Here is a 21,400-nt window from a genome sequence, read left to right on the forward strand (position 1 = left end):
GGGACTATTAGGTCTGGTGATTATTTGGTCTCGGGAATATTTGGTATCGTGATTACTTGGTTATTTAATTAGTTGCCACCTTTTCCAAAACACTGGTCCCAATAATCGTTGCCACAATTTCCAAATAAATAAATAAATAATCTTCTTACCTCCAAACAAGGTTGGGTTAGGTTTGGTTTGGTTTTGAATGGGTTCGGTTAGGTTAAGTTTGGTTTGGTTAAATTTGGCTGGTTAAAAAAAATGCTGAAGGGGTGATAATTTTTTTAAAACGAGACTTTCGTGTCCAGAGACCAATTTGTCCCGTAGACCCAATTGTTCCGGGACCAATTTGTCTCGAGACAAAATTATCCCGAGACCCATTTGCAGCAAGACCCAATTGTCTCGAGACGAAACTGTCCTGAGAACAATTTTCCCTAGACCAATTTTTCCCAGGACCCATTTTTCCCTAGGCCAAATCGTCGAGACCAAACTGTCGCGTACCGAATAGATCTCCTCTTGAGTCTGGAGCTTATTTCTAAGCGGTTCTCTCTACAATCATGAGGGGAGGAAGTGGATATCCCCATGCTACGGCTACCCGGCTCCGCATATCAACTATTACCTTTTACCTCAGAGAAACTGGGTACAAATGCGCGAAGTGAGAATTTGCAAACTACATTTAAGGGTTTAGCACCCATGTTTTCACTCGGTCCCACTGTTCGGAATCGAAACTGGTACCTTCTTTCTGCAACGTGAAAGTGATAACCGCTTCGCCACCCCACCTAGAACTATTTTTGGGAGATGCAATTACACTTAACATTATGCAAGATACTTAGACTTTTAAGAATATGATTGTAAACCCTCGAATTCACTGGTTTCCCAGAAAAGTTGTAAAGATTTAAAATTGGAGATGGACGAAACCATCAGAAAGTTATTTATTTAAAATTGGAGATGGACGAAACCATCAGAAAGTTATTTAAAAAAGGTAAATTCGTAAAAGTATTTCAGGAACTAAATCATGGAAACAAATCAGGTCTATTTTCATCACGCGACATTACGATAACGGACATTTACGAAGGCTGATTCATTTCTGTAAGGTTTTTTTAATCCACTTTCTGTCTTACCTCTTGTGGGGGGACATCGAAAGTTAACGTTCTCAAGTCCACTTTAGTGTAGTGTTCAATGCATGGCAAGATGAAAAAGATTCCTTTAAAATAGTAAAAATGAGGGAATACAATGGCAATTTAATATTATCAACCGTTAAACAATCAAATATGCAGTATTTACTAAATATATGATGTGCTAAAGGATGTTGTTTTAATATTGCTCTGTTGGCTTAGTTCATAAGTAGCACATAAAATATCTGCGCATCAGAGTCTACGCAAAGCAGCAATGAACATTGAGCCCCGGTTTGCTTAAATTGGGCTTCCAAAAGAGTTCATTGCAGAGTTGACTGACCTTTCAAAACTAATCAACTCTCATGCAAGAAACGTTTTGTTTTTATTTTATTTTAAACGTTTCACCTTAAAGCTACTGGAATTCTTCCATATCAAAAAATCTTGAGTTTGATAAAAACTATTCTACTAAAAAATACGTCAGGAAATTAAATGAAAATCGCTGTTCTTAATGGCAAGATTTTGGAAAACTAGGCTCTGAAATTGTAATGACGCTGCTTCATTCAATTGAAATTATATATGTAGGACAGCATAAAGGCAGGTTTTCACGGGGCAAATCGAGGCAAAACAAAGCAAAAACGTGCCTCCAGCGGAAATGTTGCAGCAGGTCGAAACGATAAGTGTATTTTCGCGCGACTAAGAGCAAGTACTAATATACGGTAATAGAAACAGTCAATAATAACCCTGGATTATATAACGCGATGAATGATACAACTGCTAAACATAAACAAAATAATATATTTTTAATCCTCCTATTGTCTAGAATAGACATTCATTTGTATGTTGGATATTCCATGAGCAAAAAAGCAGACGATTAATCAGCTATCAATTAGGGCAGTATTAATGTTAAACAGGATATAACTATTCTGCTTCGGTGCGCCGGTTGCACTTTCGTAAAATAACTTGCCCTTGCGAAAGGTATATTTTAGCTGCGAAAAAGCACTATTTTTTACTCGTGCGGGGGAGAATTCTCCCTCGCACGAGTATTGCGCCAGCTTTTCAAGGTTTCTCTACTCTAGCTTTGGCAATGTATGCGGACAGTAATACTGTGTGTTCGGGACTTTTCATCCCCATCATTCTGATTACGATGTTTTTAAAGTAAACACTTATTTGGTGACCCTACCAGAACAAACTCAAGTTGAAATCACAAAAAAAGGGTAAATAGACTCCTCCTTCTCAGAGGCGCGCGATGGTGCGGTGGTTTGGGGATGGTGCAAGGGGATAACCTTCCTTCTAAAGACTTAAGCTGTCTGCTGCGAGTTCTGTTGTTAAGCTAATATTTATCAGTCTCGCTCAGAACTGTCGTCTAGTAAAGAAGTTTTTACCTCATGCTTGGTTTTTTAGCCCCTATTGTTTAACTTTTTTATCATCTTACATATCCCGCACGAGTGTCCTTTCTGCCTGGAGGGGGGTAGCTTGTTTTCCATAATTCTGTTACATGAAAAACACGCTTAACGCTTGATTCTTACTCGGTGGAAAATCACGACGAAAAACTGACGCTAGACCTAAATCGTTGCAGATGCTGAGAACTGGACGGAAATTTGACGGCGTGATTTCGAATCGAATCACGTCACTCGAGTTCTATAGTTAGGAAATGACACATTCCAACGTATTTTTATACAATAAGCTTTAAAATGCAGGGAAAAACAAATCTAGCTTCCCGACATATTATACAAATATTTTGTGAAATTTTGTGAAATAGCGCTGCCTGTCATTGAGCTCGAATTAAAAAAATGCCTTCTTTCCTTCAAAAAGTACGTCAGCAATGACGATTTAAAAATCATCCAATCATTGGTGGACTACCCAGGTTTACGTCAAGAACAACCGAAAACATAGAAAGTACATTCTGCCAGAGAACGACATCAGTGTTTTCAGTTGAACTACAATCCGCCGTATTCCGTCGTGATTTTCTGCCAAGTGAGAGTTAAGCTTACGTTTTTTGGTGAAATTTCTGCCTATTTTAACCTTTTCATAAATCACATCTGTAGAAAATTTCAAGGATTCCAATAACAAAGTAATAAATATTTAAACCTACCTGGGCCCTTTGCCCCTCCGTGGAGCAGTCTTCCCAGTCTGAAGATAACGGCTCTTTCGTACTCTTGGACGACTTTTATGCAAAACATAAGCGAAAAGGGAAAAGTGATGCCAACAAGAAACAGAGAACATATCGTGAGAATCCATCCGCAGACGCCTAGGCCAGAATCGGTAGTGTCCGCTGTGAAAATGAAATAGATAAAAATTTTAGATGTATAAATAGCAAGATGTGCCCGTTGGACACAGGTTATCCTTTTCACGGCACCGGTCAAATTTATATTATTGTTATTATTAAAAGATTCCCAAGGGACGGGGTCGTATTAGTAGCCACATCGTACCGTACTTAAAAAGCGTAGAGAAAATTTATGTGAATAGCCCTAACTGTGTTGAAAAGATTTCTCGTAATTCTAACGTCAATTTATTTACTTCTGTTATTATTCTAATAGTGCAACACGAAAAAAAAAACCAAAGCCGGAATTCCACTGGGAAATTTTTCATCGTTTCCCTCTCGTGGGCAGGTATATTTCAATTGAAACGCGAGCGTGCTCGACTGGCTTTAGGTTTTCCGTTTATAAAAATAATACTTTTGCACTATCAATAGACGGCGTGCAAAAGTGAAAACGAAGTACATGAACAGCAGCTGAACAAGAAACCATTCTTTCAAATATTTTAAGGTTATATTATTCAATGTATATAAGCTCCCACATAACTTCAAATACTGTTTCCATTCTACCTCTTAAAACCATTAACACACACCCGGAAGTTCATTTCCCTTGGCCAAAGCTAGCATTTAAAAGAGCAGCGGATTTACGAAGTTAAAGACCTACGAACACCTTTTCATTTAATCGATATTTATGTACACGGATGTCAAGACTCCGAAAGGTAAATGCGTCCAGTAAATTCTCCCGAAGTCTCCGAGATCGTGATATGAATCGCCTCTGACCTTGTAAGTTTTCCTATATCAATATTCCCTGGCTAAACAGACGTATTTTATATTCTATTAAAAACAAGATGATTCAGCCCTAATGAAGCTACGTTGTTTATGTAGTCCAGTTAACCTTGCTGCAATTAAATTGCTTCTAAATGAATTGTTATTCCAGTGGTTAAACATTCTCAGATTCCCTGTAAAACGATTACGGGTTACTTGTAATCACTTTGCCGCTGTGAAGGGTATTGCTTTTAAAATTCCGAAATTATATGAATGTTGTGCAGTTTCATACAATTCCCTTGACCTAAATTGTGAACAATTTTAAGGGAGTATAAAACCTCCCAATTAAGTTAAGGCTAAATGATACTAGCAAGGTATAAGTATAGATACAATGCTTAAACCTTACCGCCACACTTCAATACCTCTTCACTCTCCCCTTATAATTACGAACGAGGAACTACTAGTACTAGCACATCTACGGGCCACGTTAAAATAATAACACTTTCGTTGATAAATGTCATGCGATGTGGCTAAAACGTATCGATATTTAAAAAAATTTCGATCGATATTCCAATACTATCCTTTCAAGGGACGTGTTTCTTTCTTGAGAAAAATAGACTGTCCATAGGATTACCATAATATTAGCAGTATGAGAGCTTTTTAAAGTTCGTCCAATTTTTTGCGCCCCATCAATTAAGTTACTAAACTAAAAGTCAATTACATAGTTTTGAGTCACGGCGGTAAATTAAACGTTTTAAATCATACGCATAAATCATGCGAAGTCCAGCGGATCATTCTTTGTAACAACCTTTCTCACTAGGTGTGTCACGTTTTCTTTGTATCTACAAGACTTATTTGAAACATTTTCAACATAATTGAGTCAAATCTCACTTTATGTCGTAGTCAAGAGGAAACATTCCTTTTCGTTGGTAACTACAAGTCCGGTGAAGTGAATTTCTCAACATGAGAAGGAATGTAGTTTCTAGTCACTCATTGTGACGAAATGATAATTTCCATTTTCGGCACACAAAAGGGGAAGCGATACTCGGAAAAAATGGCCATTTTTCTATTTCTAACCCATTTTTAGTATCCCACCGGATTTGAGCTGTTCCACAGTTAGCGCGCCTATTTCTCAAATATTTAGCATGATCCCCCATCATTCTTGATTAAACTTTCCCCTTGTGCGCTGGCGATCGAAATACCGAATACAAGTTCACGGTACCTTTCCCCTTGTGAAAATGGTTCCGTGGGTGCAGGGATATTAGAGGTTTTAAGAGTTATGAGCAGCTCAATTCTTTTCCCGGACATTCTGACGCACCAGTGGCAGAGGGTTATTTTAACGAGAGCCTAACCGCGCTCTTGTTTCTCCAATTTCGATGACAAATTTTGTGTCTTCTTCTACTTTGTCCGGGAAAGTGAATATTTTTGATAACACACGTAACAGTTTTGGTATTTTCCCTCTAAAACGTGAGACGCTCGCGGCGTAGACGGCCGAACTAGATTCAAGCACCCACGGGCCACGTCCGTGTTCCGCGGCTTTGGAACTCGACCAATTTTTTCTCTCTAGTGTAGGCGCGATGGAAGCGGCCTAAAATAAATTTTTTTCACAACTGCCAGGACAACGCCTACGAGGTGTATATATATACAGGCCAGGATCTATTACCAATGCTAGAGCTCTACTTCTAGTCCCTTATCCTACTTCTGGTTTATCTCATAACAAACCAGCAGCAACCTGCTCGTGTTTTCAACCGAAAAAAAGGTTATAGGAAGCGCGTTCTAGATGTTTTCAGTTTTTCTTTCCGTTGCTTTATTTACCGGAAAGAGTTTCCTGTATATGTTGACACTAAACACTAAATACTCTTTCGACACACCCCTATCTACACCATGTTGTTTTTTACTGACCTTTTACTTTTAAATTAAAAAAACTATACTTTTATGGGGATCAATCACAAAGATAAAATATTACGGGTCTGGTATAGGGCAATCTTTACTAGAGCTCGGCATTTTCTATCCATTATCCACAAATTGGTGGATAACCAATTATTTATAAACAAAGTTGTGGATACAAGACGATTAAACATGTCAGTTCTGTGGATAATTTTGGAGTATGGATAAAAATAAATTAACGAGGATAATGGATAGATAATGCCGAGCTCTAATTTCTACAGGCTGAATTTCCTCTTCACCCTCCCTTCAAAATTTTTGAGTAAAGCAAAGAATTTAAATTTCACTAAATATCTCATTATTTGCATAGTTAAAAGAATAATTTTGTACAAGAACTGCTGTTACCCGTGGCGTCGCTCGCGTGTAATAAGAACTTCCATCAAAAGGATATAAACATTGGGTAGATTTTACTGATGACTAATAATTTTGCAGCACCCTAGTAGCGAAGGCACTCGGTGATGCCCGTCACCCCGTGGGAACATTTTTTATTACTTTTCACGCGGACATATTCTATAATAAAGGGTTTATAAGTTTTTGGGCGCCGTTTAAAAAGATGGCAACATCTCGAACCCAAAAGACCATTCAGCCCATCTAGATGTTAAAGGAAACCAGTGTACTAAATATTTTTGAAATTGGTTGAAAAGCGCGGACTTTGTTGCATAGAGAAGATTTTTTACATTTCTGGGCGCCATTTTTTAAGATGGTGGCGGATTCCTGCAAAGTTTCAGCCTTCTAGGGCAAGCGGTTTGGGCCGGGCGTTGTTTATCAGTCAGTCAGTCAGTGAGTCAGTGAGGACTTTGATTTATATAGATATAGATGTAGTTTTTCAAAATACTTATATATAAAGATACGCTGTTTTGAAAAACGCTATTCTCGCGTAAAGTTATTCTTTTAGCTATGCAAATAAGGAGATAAAAGACTTTCAACACTTCGACATATATTAAAGGGAGGGTGAAGAGGGAATTCAGTGGATTTTTATCGACTCTTTCCTAATAAAAAGACCTGTTGGGTTGGTTAAAAATGCAACGTTCATATGCAAATAATTATATAAGTTAAACTAGATATGAAACTCATCGATAAATTATAGTTTGGATCTCAAAGCTATCGCTGAGAGTCCAGCTTTCAAACTAACAAAGTTTTTCGAGATTGCTCCAAGCAGCGCGTCAGGATAATCTCATGGCTTACGAAGTTTATGGTATCTCGAATGTTCATCAACATATTTTGTCCCATGGGAATTTTGTTAGCTGGAAGCTTCGACGGAGATGCAACTACATCTGAATCTCTTCTGATGTGTAAAATCATTCGGAGATGTTTCCCGAAGGTTTCAATTAAGCCGATAGGTACTAATTGGAAGATGAGTAAAATATCTATTGATGTTTTTTTTCATCGTCCGTTTAGCTTTGATTTTGCAGAGCTGATAATATCATATTCGCAAAGTAACTAAGTCTAGGCACATTCATTACTTTAGGATGCACCGCTGTTTTCGATGCATTCTAAAGTTTTCAAGGCAACGTCTACACGTTAAATGCAAACAATCTTAATAGAACCTAGCTCATTTTAAGTTATTTTTTAATTTATTTAGAAAACAAAGCACTTTCAGTCTTTTAGATTCCCAAGATTTTTCAATCTATATCTATATAAATCAAAGTCCTGACTGATAATTCACGCCCAGCCTAAACCTCTTGCCCTAGAAGGCTGAAAATTAGCAGGAACGCTACTCATAATCTTAATAAATGGCAACCAGAAATGTAAAAATTCTTCTCTATGCAACGAAGTCCGCGCGTTTCTACCTATTTCACAAATATTGAGTACACTGGTTTCCTTTAACCTATAGACGGGATCAATGGTCTTTCGGGTTCGATTTGTTGCCATCTTTTTAAATGGCGGCCAAAAATTTAAAAACACCCTTCTTTAAGGAATAATGTCCGCGTGAAAAGTAATAAAAAATATCTCGAGGGGCAAAACCGAGTGCCTTCGCTCCTAGGGTTCTACAAAAATATTATTAATCAGTAAAATCTACCCATTCTTTACATCATTTTGATGGAAGTTTTTATTAAACGCGAGCGACGCCGCGGGTAACAGCTAGTTATTTATAAAATTAACAAAACTATGGAAATAAAACATAATGCAATTGAAATATTTCCCATGCGCTCTTGTCAATCATTTTCCAACACTATAATCAACAAAATGTCCGCTTCTTAAATGACCTAAGCACCGAAATGATTCTGATACCGATATTTCCGACAACCAAAAAACCCAAAACTGTAACGTCTCGCAGCTAAAGAACATAGATACATAAACGTCCCGCGCCATAAAACCCCTTTACCAAGCGGTCGCACACCGAAAACTCGGATATCGAGAAGTAACACACAGAAATTTTCCGAAACAAAGACGTCTCGTACTATCACGATACGGCAATTTTCACCTCCGAAAGGCTTAGCACAAAGTCTTCTGTATGCCTCATTATTTCAAAAATTAACCCAACAAACTTAAAACAATTTTGGAATAAGACCAAAATCCAATGATTTAGTTCTTTTGTCTTTGAAAGAAGATCAGAAAAACTTACCATGTGTGTACATTAAGGTTTCTGTAACGAGTATTTGAGTTCACAGTATTTCATAATAAAGCGCGTATTCATTGAATTCAAAGTATTATATATGATACAGCTTTAGAAGATGTAAAGCAATGTATACCATCAGTTTTCCCAGCAACGTTGAACAGTTAAAACGAAGTATCAAAATTTAATATTCTTTACACCACGACATCAAAATTAATAACGACTACTTTAGGACAGTCTACGTTTACATCAAGTTAGAAGAAGTTCTTATCTCATAGAGAAGGCTGAAATGAAACTTCTGATCGTTTGTAAAATTCATCCGCGAAATAAATGTATTTCTAACACTGGGAATGCGTGTGGTTGACGTTTGTATACGCAATGGTGAAGGAGCGCAAAGTTATTAAATGACTTAATAACGTTTATTAATTGATACTTTCGCTTGCGCTTTTTAAAGTAACGGGGGAACATATTTTTGCCCTGAAACGAGATATATCGGGGTCGTTACGATTGCCCATGCGCGACTGACTTAATGAGAAACATTTCGTTGGCTGGGTTTCTGTTTGGGCAATCACGCGACAGGTGCTTCTCTTTCCAGCACTGTGAAAAGCAATCGGAAAGTTAACAACAGAATGTCGTTTCCATAGCAACTTGAATACAACAACGATGATAAAAAAATCGAAAAGCTCTATGATCTAGAAAGTTAAGTTTTCTTCTTGTAGGTTCTAAAAATGGGATTTATACTGTACCAGGAGAAATTAATATTGGTTGCATTTTTTGATTAAAAAGTTTTAAAATATCACGTGGCATATACTTTTTAACTGAAAAATCTTTACTTTTACGATCAAAAAAGGTTTTTTCGCATACTTAAATGGAAGCTCTTATAAACAACTTTTATATAGTTTGACCTTTACTTATAGCGAAAAAGCATGGAAGAATAACGTTTAGACGGAGAATAAGGTTATTATTTTGTAAAGAACTATTCAGGTTTAAACAAAGAGGTGTTATACAAAAAACAATGAGAATTTTGTTTTGTCGTGTAGAAAAATAGGTGTCGTAAAATATGAGGTCTCTTGTTACCAATATTGCCAGACTATTTATTATTCATGTATATTAATATAATATAAATTAATAAAAAGAAGCATAATTAAGCCAATAAATATTCATCATATGAAGTGCTTATTTGCAAGTAATAACAGATAGAACTCAACTCAATTTCTATAATGCAATAAGCGAAGGAGTTGGAGTCAGGGCCTCTGCCCGCCTCTGCCCGAGGGAGACTAAAACAAAAGGTGAGTTATTCCCCTCTTATCATCAGGGAAAACCGAAAATGGGACTTTTTATATCGAATACTCAGTGCGAACATTGCGCACTAAATAATATTGATATTCTTGGCTAGTTTGATAATTAAAATCATTCGGGCTATAACATGCTTGAATCAGTTTGCATGTGAGTCTTACTATTAGTAGAGAAATCGAGAAAAACTATTGGAATATTTTCTTCACCTTCAATCTAAGCTTTATTGCGGTGAAAGAAATTTTCAAAGTAGTCACGTGGGAAACACTATTATTCGCGGTTTTTACTTGATACATATTGAGAAGAGAGGACAACAAGTTGGGAAACCAAAACAAACCTCTCCGGGGCGAGACGAGGGCTTTCGACCGAATTAAGAGGTTTTTCTTAAAAGTGAAATAAGTATAATTGATGTTAATGATTTTAATCGTCAGTAGCTATTGTTAATGTTTGACTTCAAGCAAACACCTTTTCACACTTTTTGTAAATTTACGGTACATAAAGCGATTGATTCACAGTAAATGATAAGAAAAGCCGCAATTGCGTGAACCTTTGGTGGAAGTGATGCCATTGGGAGACTATACGTTTCTCGTAACCCTAGCCGATCGCCGCGTATATCTTAACCTTAACGACGATAATGTAAAAGAATCCAATATTGTTTTCTGTGACGTCATCGTCACTCGGAGAGGTAAAAAGGATATGATAAGTATATTTCTGAATTGGCAAGTCCAGAGAGAATATAGAAGTCAGTAATAATATTAATTTTTCATATGGGAGTTACTAAGAGCTATGCTCAATACTGTGCCCAGCGTTTAGTGATGAAACGTTTCCGAAACCCCCTTTTTACTAAAAATGAGGTGAACAATGTTTCCCCTTTTAAAGTCGAGACATCATAAGGTTAGAAGTGGTTCTTAAAGAAGGGATTTACGTCACTATAGATCTATGCAATGAAAATTAGAACTACACAACACTAAGCCACATTGCTTAAGTATTTTCGTTTTCCCTACTTCATTAAATTTACTTCTAGTCAAATATCCCCTAGAATGAAGGTAAGGGGATATTTTTTTTACTTGCCAGGCAGTGAGAATCACACTTCGCCAACGCCCTACTTACTTCCTATTTACGCTATTTCAATTTGTCTTTGTTAAGACTGCTATTCTGTAAAACTAAATTTATGGACAAGGCCGAGCTGAGAAAATCATCAGAAGGGGGGGGGGGTTTAAACTTCTGGTAACGAGAAGTACTCCGAGGGGTTACAAATTAATAATGACATGCAATAGAGTAGCAAAAGAAACCAAATGAAAAACATGGAATTGGTAGGACAATCAGAAATCATCAAAATACAAGAAAAAAGGGGGAGATTTTTTAACTCCAAATGGTGAAATATTTAGTTTGGAATGGAAATTGTATCTTGAAGAAACTGTAAATTTGTACGAAAAATTCAACTAGATGAGCTAGTTCAAGGTTGAATTGACGAGTCTAAGTTTAAAGTGATCAGTGTGACGGAACGCCCTGATGAAATAGCAGGAACTAAGTTCCCTTGAAACCGAAACAAAAGAGCTAAAACATTAGAGAAACAGAGGTCTAGCAATTGGACAAGGAAGTAGTGATGAATAATGCTCATGGGATTAATTGGCTGCGCAATAGGCAATATTAATCGAGAACTAGTGTGGGCTCCAATAGGACAGACTACATAAATTATTTATCTACACTTTTTCGAGAACAGTTAACCTTCTCCGAAAACATTTTATCATTGAAATAATTATTTTGAAGGGAGTAAGTGTTGAGGAATTAATATTGAATTTTCAAAATATTCTATTGACCGTTTAAAAAGTAAGAAATCTTTGACATAAGTAGATAGGAAATGGGAAAAATGGAAAATCGATTTTTTTTAAAAAGCGGGTACTAAATAAGAGATATAAAGTTTTGTATGAATTTATACATTTAACCACGCATATCGAAAATGTATTTTTCTTTTGTCGTCACTGTCGAGACAATGATGTACTGCAATTTCCGTCTCCGTCATAATTCATCCTACATTCTAAACGTCACCACGCCTTAACACCTTAAATAAAGGCACAAGCAGGTTAGAGGCAGGGTTGTTGAATTTTTAAATTTTTCAAAAAAATCAATAAAATTGATTTTTTATTTAAATTGGTTTTTATTTTCATTGATTTATTTGATTTTTTTATTTTCATTGATTTATTTTACTTTTATTTTCATTGATTTATTTGATTTTTTATTTTTATTGAACTACTAGATAGTAAATTACCATCCTGAAAACATTTGAGTCAAAATTAACCAAAAGCAAAATAATCATGATATTTAAGTAGCTATTAGATATTTTCCACAGATTTTTTCTTATTGTTACATTCAAATGCTTGTACAAAGGGTAGCTTTACCGCTATTTCATTTTCTAGCCTATTTCGAATCTTACTCCAGTTAAAAATGACCAAATGAGTGACAAGAAAAACTTTAGTTCTGGAAAAAACTTAAACTGAAATATGCCAAAGACATGATTGTTTTTAATTATATAGGTCTTTTCTAGTTAATTTTCTTAAACTATTTCTGGAATCTTAGAAAACATTTTATAAAAAGATAAATAAATATTTGATTTTAATCAAATGATTTTTTAAAACAATCGCTTGATTTAAATCAAACAACCCTTTTGGGCCATAAAATACTTATTCATGTACTGGAATATATTCATAATGCAGGGATAGTAGGGTAATAACTTAATAAGGTTGGCAGAGAAGTCCGGAGAGTCACGTAGAGTTTTCTCTTGTGGATAGGTTTGGATCAATATGGTAATATTTGCCTAGTTGTCTGTGACAACGCCTCAGATAACCCATCACACTGCAACCACTAGTATATACTAAATAAGTTATACTCGCAAAATAGAAGAACGGAGTTTAGTGTGTCCTCCCTAACACAAGATTAGCAGTATCCCTTAAATTGATTTAATCATTTCTGGGTTAGGTTCACAAAAAACTTTACTATAATAATTTGCTTTTTAAACGTCGTAGCAATTCCTCCGATAATGTTTGTGAAGGAAAATTTGTGAACGAACTTTATGGTTTTCTACTTTGGTTTGATTTTGACTTATGTCAAAAGCAGACACTATTCATAAATAATACGTGGCAAAAACCTTTGCGGTAAAGTAAAAATATCTGGCAAATATGTTAATTAATGATGTGGTTCTCTACGTTTCCTTGCGTATGAGTAATTAAATCTAATACCAACCTAAATCATAGCAGTTTAGGCCGATAAACCAACGCCAAAGTGCAAATAGTAAACCTTATAACCCTGTGCACCCTACGTGGTTACGCTGGAAAATCTGCGCTAATGTAAACATGACTGTTAGTGTTAAACCAGTTTCATGAAAATTATTGTTCATTATTGTTGCCATTCATCGCATTTTAGGCGGATAAACAAACGGCAATGGGGAAAAAGCAAACAATTTAAATCTGTGTATATCATGCGGTTATTTTGGAAAATCTGCTATAATGTAAACATGGCCGTTCAACCAGTTTGATGAAAATTGACCATCTATTATGCCTTAGTATAAACGTTATTCTTTATGCTGATTTGAGCAATTAGATCACTGACCGACACTATCTTTCAATTTCAAAGACTTAATTCGAGTAGTATAATGGCATTTTCACTCTAAACTGTGCAGATATGAATGTCGGAAGAACTTAAGTATCAATGTGATTCTTTATGCTTATTTCACTTATTAAATTTCACAACCCTTTATGAAGTCTTCATTTCGGTAGAAAATCCATTTTTTACTTGAAACTATAAATATATCGACAATGAGATTTCTTCTGAACGGTTTTGTGCTAAACCATATGAATAAAGATTTAACACTATTTACTTTATAAAACAGAGATTTGATTTGATAGCGAAGTGTTTGCTAGTAAGAGTGTTGCTCTTAATGTACAAATTAACCAAAGCAGTGTCGATTGCTAAAAAAATTGTATTTTCCCAGAATGAAGTATACTGAAATTTGTCAACTTAGCTTATTAATAGGCATGAACCTAGGTCTCATTTGTTCTCAAACACAACGAAAATGAAAAAAAAAAATGGATTTCGGCACGCTAACAGGGTAGACTGAACTAAAAATAAATTTTTGGTCTTACTTACGTAGTTATAAAAATAACATACCTAGACTTAATTGTTTTTGATGAAACTTGAAAAAGGCACACCGTGAATAGATTTTTTTTATTAATTTAAAAGTTTTCTGAAACGTAACTTCAGTTAAGTTATGGACTACAAAAAATCCCATGCTTTTTTATGAGAAAAGCAGAAAGCTACAAAGAATTATACAAAGTGAACACCAGAGCATTAATTTGTGGTACTTTATAAAAGAGGTTGAACCAGCACGAGCAGTCTGCAGTTGCTGGAAGGGATGATGTTAGAATACTAACAGATGAAACGATGTTTGAGTAAGAGTTTCGGAAATAATAGGAAGCAATTAGGTGATAGACATTAATTGTCCTTTTTACTTCATCATTTCAAAAAAAATTCATATTTTAATATTTTTCCCTATAACGTCGAACAAACCAAGTTAATGTTTGTTCCTTTAACATATAGGACACTTTTTTTCCAGGTAAGCGCTGTGCAAATAAGAAGTGGGGTGGCGTAGCGGTTAGCGATTTAGCCTCGCAGCAAGAGGATTCCGGGTTCGATCCCGGACTGTGGCACCGGGTGAAAATCTGGGAACAAATCCTTATGCGTAGAGTTTGCAAGTTCTCTCCCCGCTTGTTAAAAGGAGTTTTCCTCCGCGGTCTAACCCGGTTTCTCCTTTCCATCAAAACTTGCTGAGGTTAACGGTAATAGTTAGTATAGGGCGCTGTAGGTTAGCTGTGGCATAGGGGCTAGCCACCACCCCTCTATGCAATGTAAAGGGACCCACCTGTAAATAATCAAGAGGCTTAGTGTGGAAATCCCTTCATAGACAAAGCCTAGATTATTATTATTATTAAATACTCGAATTTTCGAATAGCATTAGTTTAATTCGAATCGAAATTGCCATTTTTAGAAAAACAAGTATTCGAATTACAAAACGATTATTCGAAAAGAAATTCGAATAATCGATTTGAATAAGAATACAGTTCCCTTAACCGAGTAATAGTTTCCTTAGAAAAACGATAGTTTCAATGATATGGGAGGGACTATTCTTCCCAATTCAAGGTTGTGATAAATTGACTAATTCTTGATACGGATGTTTACTTAATACTTCAGTTTATTAGTTAATAAAAACATTACAGCAAAATTACTCTAACTGCGCGTCAATTGTTTTGAATTAAAATTAAGTTACTCCGCCGAGCTCTCTAAGATAACTGCCCCTTTTTACAGAATGGAATGGGTTTTTATACAAACATAAAAGTCATTTTTTACCAGAATAATCTATTAGATATCGGATAATCTATTTTCGGTGCAATGGGATTGTCCCATTGGACAGAATCGTAAATCCGCCAAAGCAGGAGCAGATGACAAAGGAGTCTCGGACGCTAGCTTCCACAATATAGAGGGCAATGGGACCCGCGTACGTCACAGCTGTAGCGGTATCGTTTGCCATAGAGGCGCTATCAGACATTATAGCAGACGATGCTTTTGGTGGATTATATCTGGCACCAAAGTCTGCTGGGAATTTTTTTGTAATAACGGACTAACGGTGGCTACTGAGGTTCGTCTTACCCGATCGCGACATAAATATACACAATATAATTACTTTATTCAAACAGCTGTAATCGTTGGTATTAAGATAAAAGATAAGACTACATTTTGTGACCTTAAAGTAAGGAATTAATTGACTGCTACAAGAGGTTGGAAACGAAATAACTGTCTCTTACTTCTTGGGTTTTAAAAGATCGTGATTCGTGAGTGATTTCTTTTCCCAACCTCTTGTAGCTATCATTTAATTCAAGAAGAAATTTAGAAAAATTTGGCACTGAAACACATTTTAGTTTTTTAATAGTGTACATACGTTACTCGCTGGGCTTTTCATTATCAATTTTAGTCTAAAAAAAGATTAAAAAGCCGTTGAAATCCATTTTTTAACTCTAATACTCGTTAAGCCTAGGCTAATTATAAGCAGACGATACGTATTTTTAAAGAGAGGCTCCAGACGGGATTTCCCAGATCTCCTTTCGAGACTTTGCAGCCACGCTATTGGTTGGAAAATAAAGCTCAAATTTCCTACGAGAGGTGGCACTGGCGTAATGATTTTGGTTAATAACCGTGACGTTCGCGGATCCCATTGCCCTCTACATTATGGAAGGTAGCGTCCGAGACTCCTTTGTCATCTGCTCCTGGCCAAAGTGCGGGTTTTACGGTTGAATGGGATTAGGGTTGGTTGATTGGGATTCGGCGCAATGCTACTGAAGCCAATATTATTGGTCTGATACATGTTTTGAAAAGAATTTTCGTCTGATAAAACCGAGAAATCAAATTTTTAGTACTCGTTTTGAAAACAACTGGCACTGTTAGGCTTATTTAGAAAACGATTAATCGAAACGAATAATTTTCAAAACGAGTACTCGAACTTGAAGAACGAGTAATATTCGTTTGAACGAGCACTTGATTCGGATTTCGAATAGAAGATTTACAATTCGATTCGGTTCCAAAAACAATTATTCGCACAGCCCTAATACTGGTAGTTTCTGTAGTACGTTTCCATCTGGTAATATCAGTGCTTCTTTAACTGCCATTCCATTCGTTTTGCTTTTCTTTGCCATTCTCAATTTATTTTCGTAACAATTCCACGCTATCTAATTGGACTGTTGAAAAGGTTCACTATTTTCTGCTAATGAATATTCCTCAGCCATGTAACTTACACCACGTTTCCATTATCGACTTTTCGGGTACGTCTCGCCATGCGAAGAATTAGGAAAATAATATCAAAGAAGAGAATGGAATACATTAAAATAGTGGCAAAGTGAGTATGGCTTTTGAAAGGAGTATATATTTTATTTTTCCCAAAGTACTAAAAAAGAAAACCAGGAAAGGCAAAGGTATTTCTTTTACTGAATAAATAGAACCTAGAGGAATCATTCTTAGTAAAAATGTTTATAAATTGCCTATTACTTTTTTGACTGATCGCTAGACAAGAATGATTGATGAGCGAGGAACATGTCTAGTCTAGCCTTGCCTTATTGACGTTAAGAAATAGTTCAAAACATTTGGTAAAAAAAATGTTTATACACTGTGGAAAAATGATAAGACGGTGGTTTAGAGAAATTACTCAGAACTACGCATGAAAGTTTGAAGTTCAATTTGGAGTTGTACAACCATCCTAATTATGAGGGAGGGTCACCAAAGAGGTGAATAGAACTTGTTAACTTTGTGTAAAAATATTCAATAAGTTAAATGCAATTCGCCTGTTTTCAGCCGATTAATCGAAGCAAAGTTTCAAATTTAAATTTTATAAAGCAGTGTAATATTTCGATATTTTAAATATTAATGAAAGTGAATTAGAATAATTATTTCAGAACTATGCATGGAAAATTTTCAAATTCTTAAATATTCGATTAAAATGTATTTAATAGTAATAAAGTGACAACATATTGGTTGTGAACTATGAAATGTACTTATTTATAAAAAAATTGTTTAATTGGCGATTCAGGAAATAACATACTTGACCCTTCATTGGATCTTAGATCTTTTCAAGGTTGAGGTCTCTTTTTGTACTTGTTAATGTTTTTGATGGAATCTCACAGTTGGTTCGAGTGTATGTTCCCAATGTTGGGACCAAAATTGTTGTTTTATCTTTGTGTTTGATACTATAAGCCAATAATGGTGTTGTGTTGGGACCAAATGTTTTGTTTTAGCTTTGGGTTTGATACTACAAGCCAATGATGGATTTATGTTAACGAATAATCTAATATTTGATTTTTGGCCAAAAGGCAGTAAACTATCGACTCCGGTATTGGTGGCAGATGATACCGGTTACTGAAATAGCTTGGCTGGTTTATAGTTGGCCGAAGAGTAAGTAAAACCACAGCTTTTTAACACGTGACAGTTCTAACGAATAATCTCAAATTAGAGTCAAAAAGCTTGGGTAAAATTTAGCAGAGCCGTTGCAACATGATACGAAAGATTCAATACAAAGCCAAAAACATAGGGTTTGCGTTCTTCTACTTGTAAACGGCCGTCTGAAGTTTCGTGGTGGTAGGAATTATCATAATACAATCAATAATAAACAAAGTGTTGATAAAAATTTCTATAAAACCATAGCCAGTGACGGCATTAATTTCCTGTATATAATAGCATAAGAAAATAATATATAGCTCCCTATTTTCTTAGGATAATAGGGATAGTGCTAGACATTCCGGCGTGACATGAAACCAACGCCACGGTGCATTGCCAACACTTTCACAAATCCTTATTACATCTTAAGTTGTTATATAACTACGTTTACTAGGCGAATTCAATATTTACTGCAAACTGCAAAATCTAACTTTAGTAATAAATACTGCCTTTGTAGACAAAGCATCGAAACAGTAAAAAATAAGTATACAAGATCGAGTTGCTTAAGTGACAGACATGATTATATAACATCGATTATTTAAAAAATATAATCTTCGTGTTTTCACCAAAATACATTTTTTTGAAAATATATTTCAAGAAATTTATGGATTATTTAATTGTAAATGGTTGGTCAAGTATACGTTTTATACTTTCTTATTTCAGTAATAACCGTGATATGTATATATATCTACTTTTAAATTAAAAGATTTAACTCATTGAGCTTTATTTTCCACAATTCCGGGTACTTTAAAATATCAAAACTTAATATTGGACGATAATACTATTCCATTATCTAAAACTGACAGCAAAAGTAGAGTTGATAAATTATCTTTTGGTGAAAATAATGAGGACAAGTATTTTTTTTAAATATTTTTTATAATCATGTCTTTGAAACTGAACGTTTTAATATATGCCTTTCAACAAATCAACTTTTTCTACTGAGACAGAGGAATATGATTATCTGGGTGTATAAATAAGTAGTAAAGGTAAGTAGTTGCCCAAAAGACTTGTATATATAGGTACGGTGAAGATAAGTTTCTTGGCTGTTGGAATCTATTAAAACTGTAAGAGGCATGGGCCCTGTGGGATAATGTTTCAATGTCGATTTTATTTTCTATTCCGAGTTCAAATTTAAATATATTATATCTCAATTGATTAGCACATAGTTGGTTGATTTTGTGTAAATTTCTTGGGTACTTTAATATTTGAATACTGAACTAAAATTCTCCTTTATTGTAAACTCTAAAATATTGCCAAAATTTCTGATACTAGTTTTATCTAAATCAGCTTCTATTAGCCGAACTTAAGATTGGATAATAACTAAACACCCATTCCTTAAAACTACGAGTAAGTAAAATTCACTTCCCCTACGAAACTATCAGCTCAATTACAACGTTCTCGTACGTGCGAACGACAACGCAATTAACAAAAATAAACTCTCTTCACGACATCGAAAGTAGCTTACTTTCAAGAATATTTTAAGAGATGTCATAGGTAAGGTTTAAGTAGACCATTGTAATTACTTAATTTTAATTTAAAAAGACGTTTGTACAGTTAGTATTCCCATTTCCCATCCTGTTAATGATAGTGCTGGGATAAATATGTGGTTGACACGTTGTCAGTGAAATAAATGTATGTGATGCTTTTATTTTTAATTCATAAGGTTATTTTTCTAGGATATGTAGACTAATAATTTATTACGCACCTTAAGCGTTTTTTTACACGTTCAATGATTAAAATTATAGGATTACTTATTTAAAGCGTCGGTTTACAGCAGTACTTCGACATTACTGAACTGTGTGTTTCATAATTCCCGGGAGAATTATAGACTATTCCATTTTTAAGTACGACCCGGTTCTTAATTTATTCTGGTTATTGTTTGCAAGTTAATGCAAGTCATGAAATATGTAAATAAGGAGGAAAAACTAACGGAAATGGCCCTACTTCCTTTGTATGAAAGTCTATCTTAGGAATAACGGAAAATAGTAGTCCGCGTGAGGTCAAGTATTAAATAGTCTATGTATACTGATTCTGTCTGGCTACATTGCTACGAAAAATTACAATAAAATATTTTCTTACTTTCTCCCATAGGTCCCAAACTGTGGGTGGCTCGCGATATTTTACGGTCACCATTGAGCATCTCCGTCCGGTAAATTTTGAACAAAATAAAAATTTATACGCGTACCTTCCAATAAAGTATTATGCGACTGCTTTAAAAGATGCGTGTGAATCTATGTAGAAACAACAGGTATATATATATATATATAATCTACGTGTACTTATAGAACGAGAGTTTGTCAGTACAACAAAGGTCTCTATGGCAACGCCAAAAGTCTGTAGAATGCTAAATTTTAAATATCTCTGTTCGGTATACTTAATTTAGTAAAGGAGTTTCCCACTAGGACGATTCATGGCGCTGTCAAATAGGGGGCGCTCAAGAATAAAACTCAATTATTGGCTCATATGATATAGTGCGTTAAGAGAGTCGAAATAATATTTTCAGTCCATGCTAGAAAAATTAGTTTAGAACTTAAGCTACACGCAATTTTCTCGCTGTGCTTGCGTAAACGCGACGTTGTGGTGACGTACAAGCTCCACAGTGTGTTTCATAATCAATACCAGTTAAACTGACCTCGATTACTTTGTTTTTTCATGATATATGACATCAGGCTAATAAAGAACAATTTCAAGAAATTCTAATTTTGCACTGTCAAATTAAAGAAATGATAGCATTAGTCCAACTGAAACTCTAAGATTTAATTTTGGGTATTTTTAGAGGCAATTTTGTTTTAATTTTATTTAGACGCGCAAGCAAAAGGTTTTTTATGGCAAAAAAAGGATATTGCTGTAGAAAGCGTTGCTGACAGAGTAACTTTGGAAATAGAGACTACGACAGTCAGTGACGACGAAATATGTAATTTTTTAACCTAATTCACTTAAAACAATGCAAAAAACACTGATTTTTATAAGAAAAACCATTTTAATTGGCGTAAAGATAGTCTGACAAAGGTTTTTAGTTACTATTTAATAAATGTGAAGAATTAAATTCGTAAATTGTACACATAGGCCCACTAATAGTAATGATATAAATTTAAATTTGAGTTAGATTACTCAAAAAGCTTATTAAATGGCTTTTTAAATACACGTCATTTAATTTTAATTGTTTAGTCGGTGAAAAATGGCAGTATCTATAAAATTGAAAGTTCTGACTGACTGAAAAATGGAGGAACGAAATGTATAAAAACTTCTTTATGGATTAACGTCTACGCTTATCAAGCAATTTCACTAGTATTCACCACTATGGCTACCTATGTACTGTAGATGGTCTTTGTGGCTTTTAGGTTCGATCTTTTAAAATGCTCTCCCGAAAAGTAATAAAAGTGTCCCAACGGAGTTAAGGGAAAATCCGGGTAGTTGTGCGTCCCTAAATATACATAGGATGATTAAATAAAGATATTAGTA

At 35.1% G+C, this 21,400-nt stretch overlaps 1 protein-coding gene across 3 annotated transcripts in view; it reads right to left on the reverse strand.

Moving 5' to 3' along the window:
- The window catches only part of LOC149602857 (band 7 protein AGAP004871-like), a 69,333-nt gene that overhangs the window by 16,259 nt on the left and 31,674 nt on the right, over nt 1-21,400 (reverse strand). For all 3 annotated transcript variants that reach the window (XM_089860179.1, XM_089860178.1, XM_089860180.1), the window contains 2 exons: nt 3,187-3,366; nt 1,101-1,183 (listed from right to left, as the gene is read on the reverse strand). In XM_089860179.1, the coding sequence (XP_089716305.1) occupies nt 1,101-1,183; nt 3,187-3,366 (263 nt within the window). The remainder of the gene's footprint in view (nt 1-1,100; nt 1,184-3,186; nt 3,367-21,400) is intronic.

This window comes from Phalangium opilio, unplaced genomic scaffold (assembly GCF_054372755.1).
Source record: "Phalangium opilio isolate 3A_F unplaced genomic scaffold, DU_Popi_V2 ptg000352l_1, whole genome shotgun sequence".
NCBI classification, from domain to species: Eukaryota; Metazoa; Arthropoda; class Arachnida; order Opiliones; family Phalangiidae; genus Phalangium; species Phalangium opilio.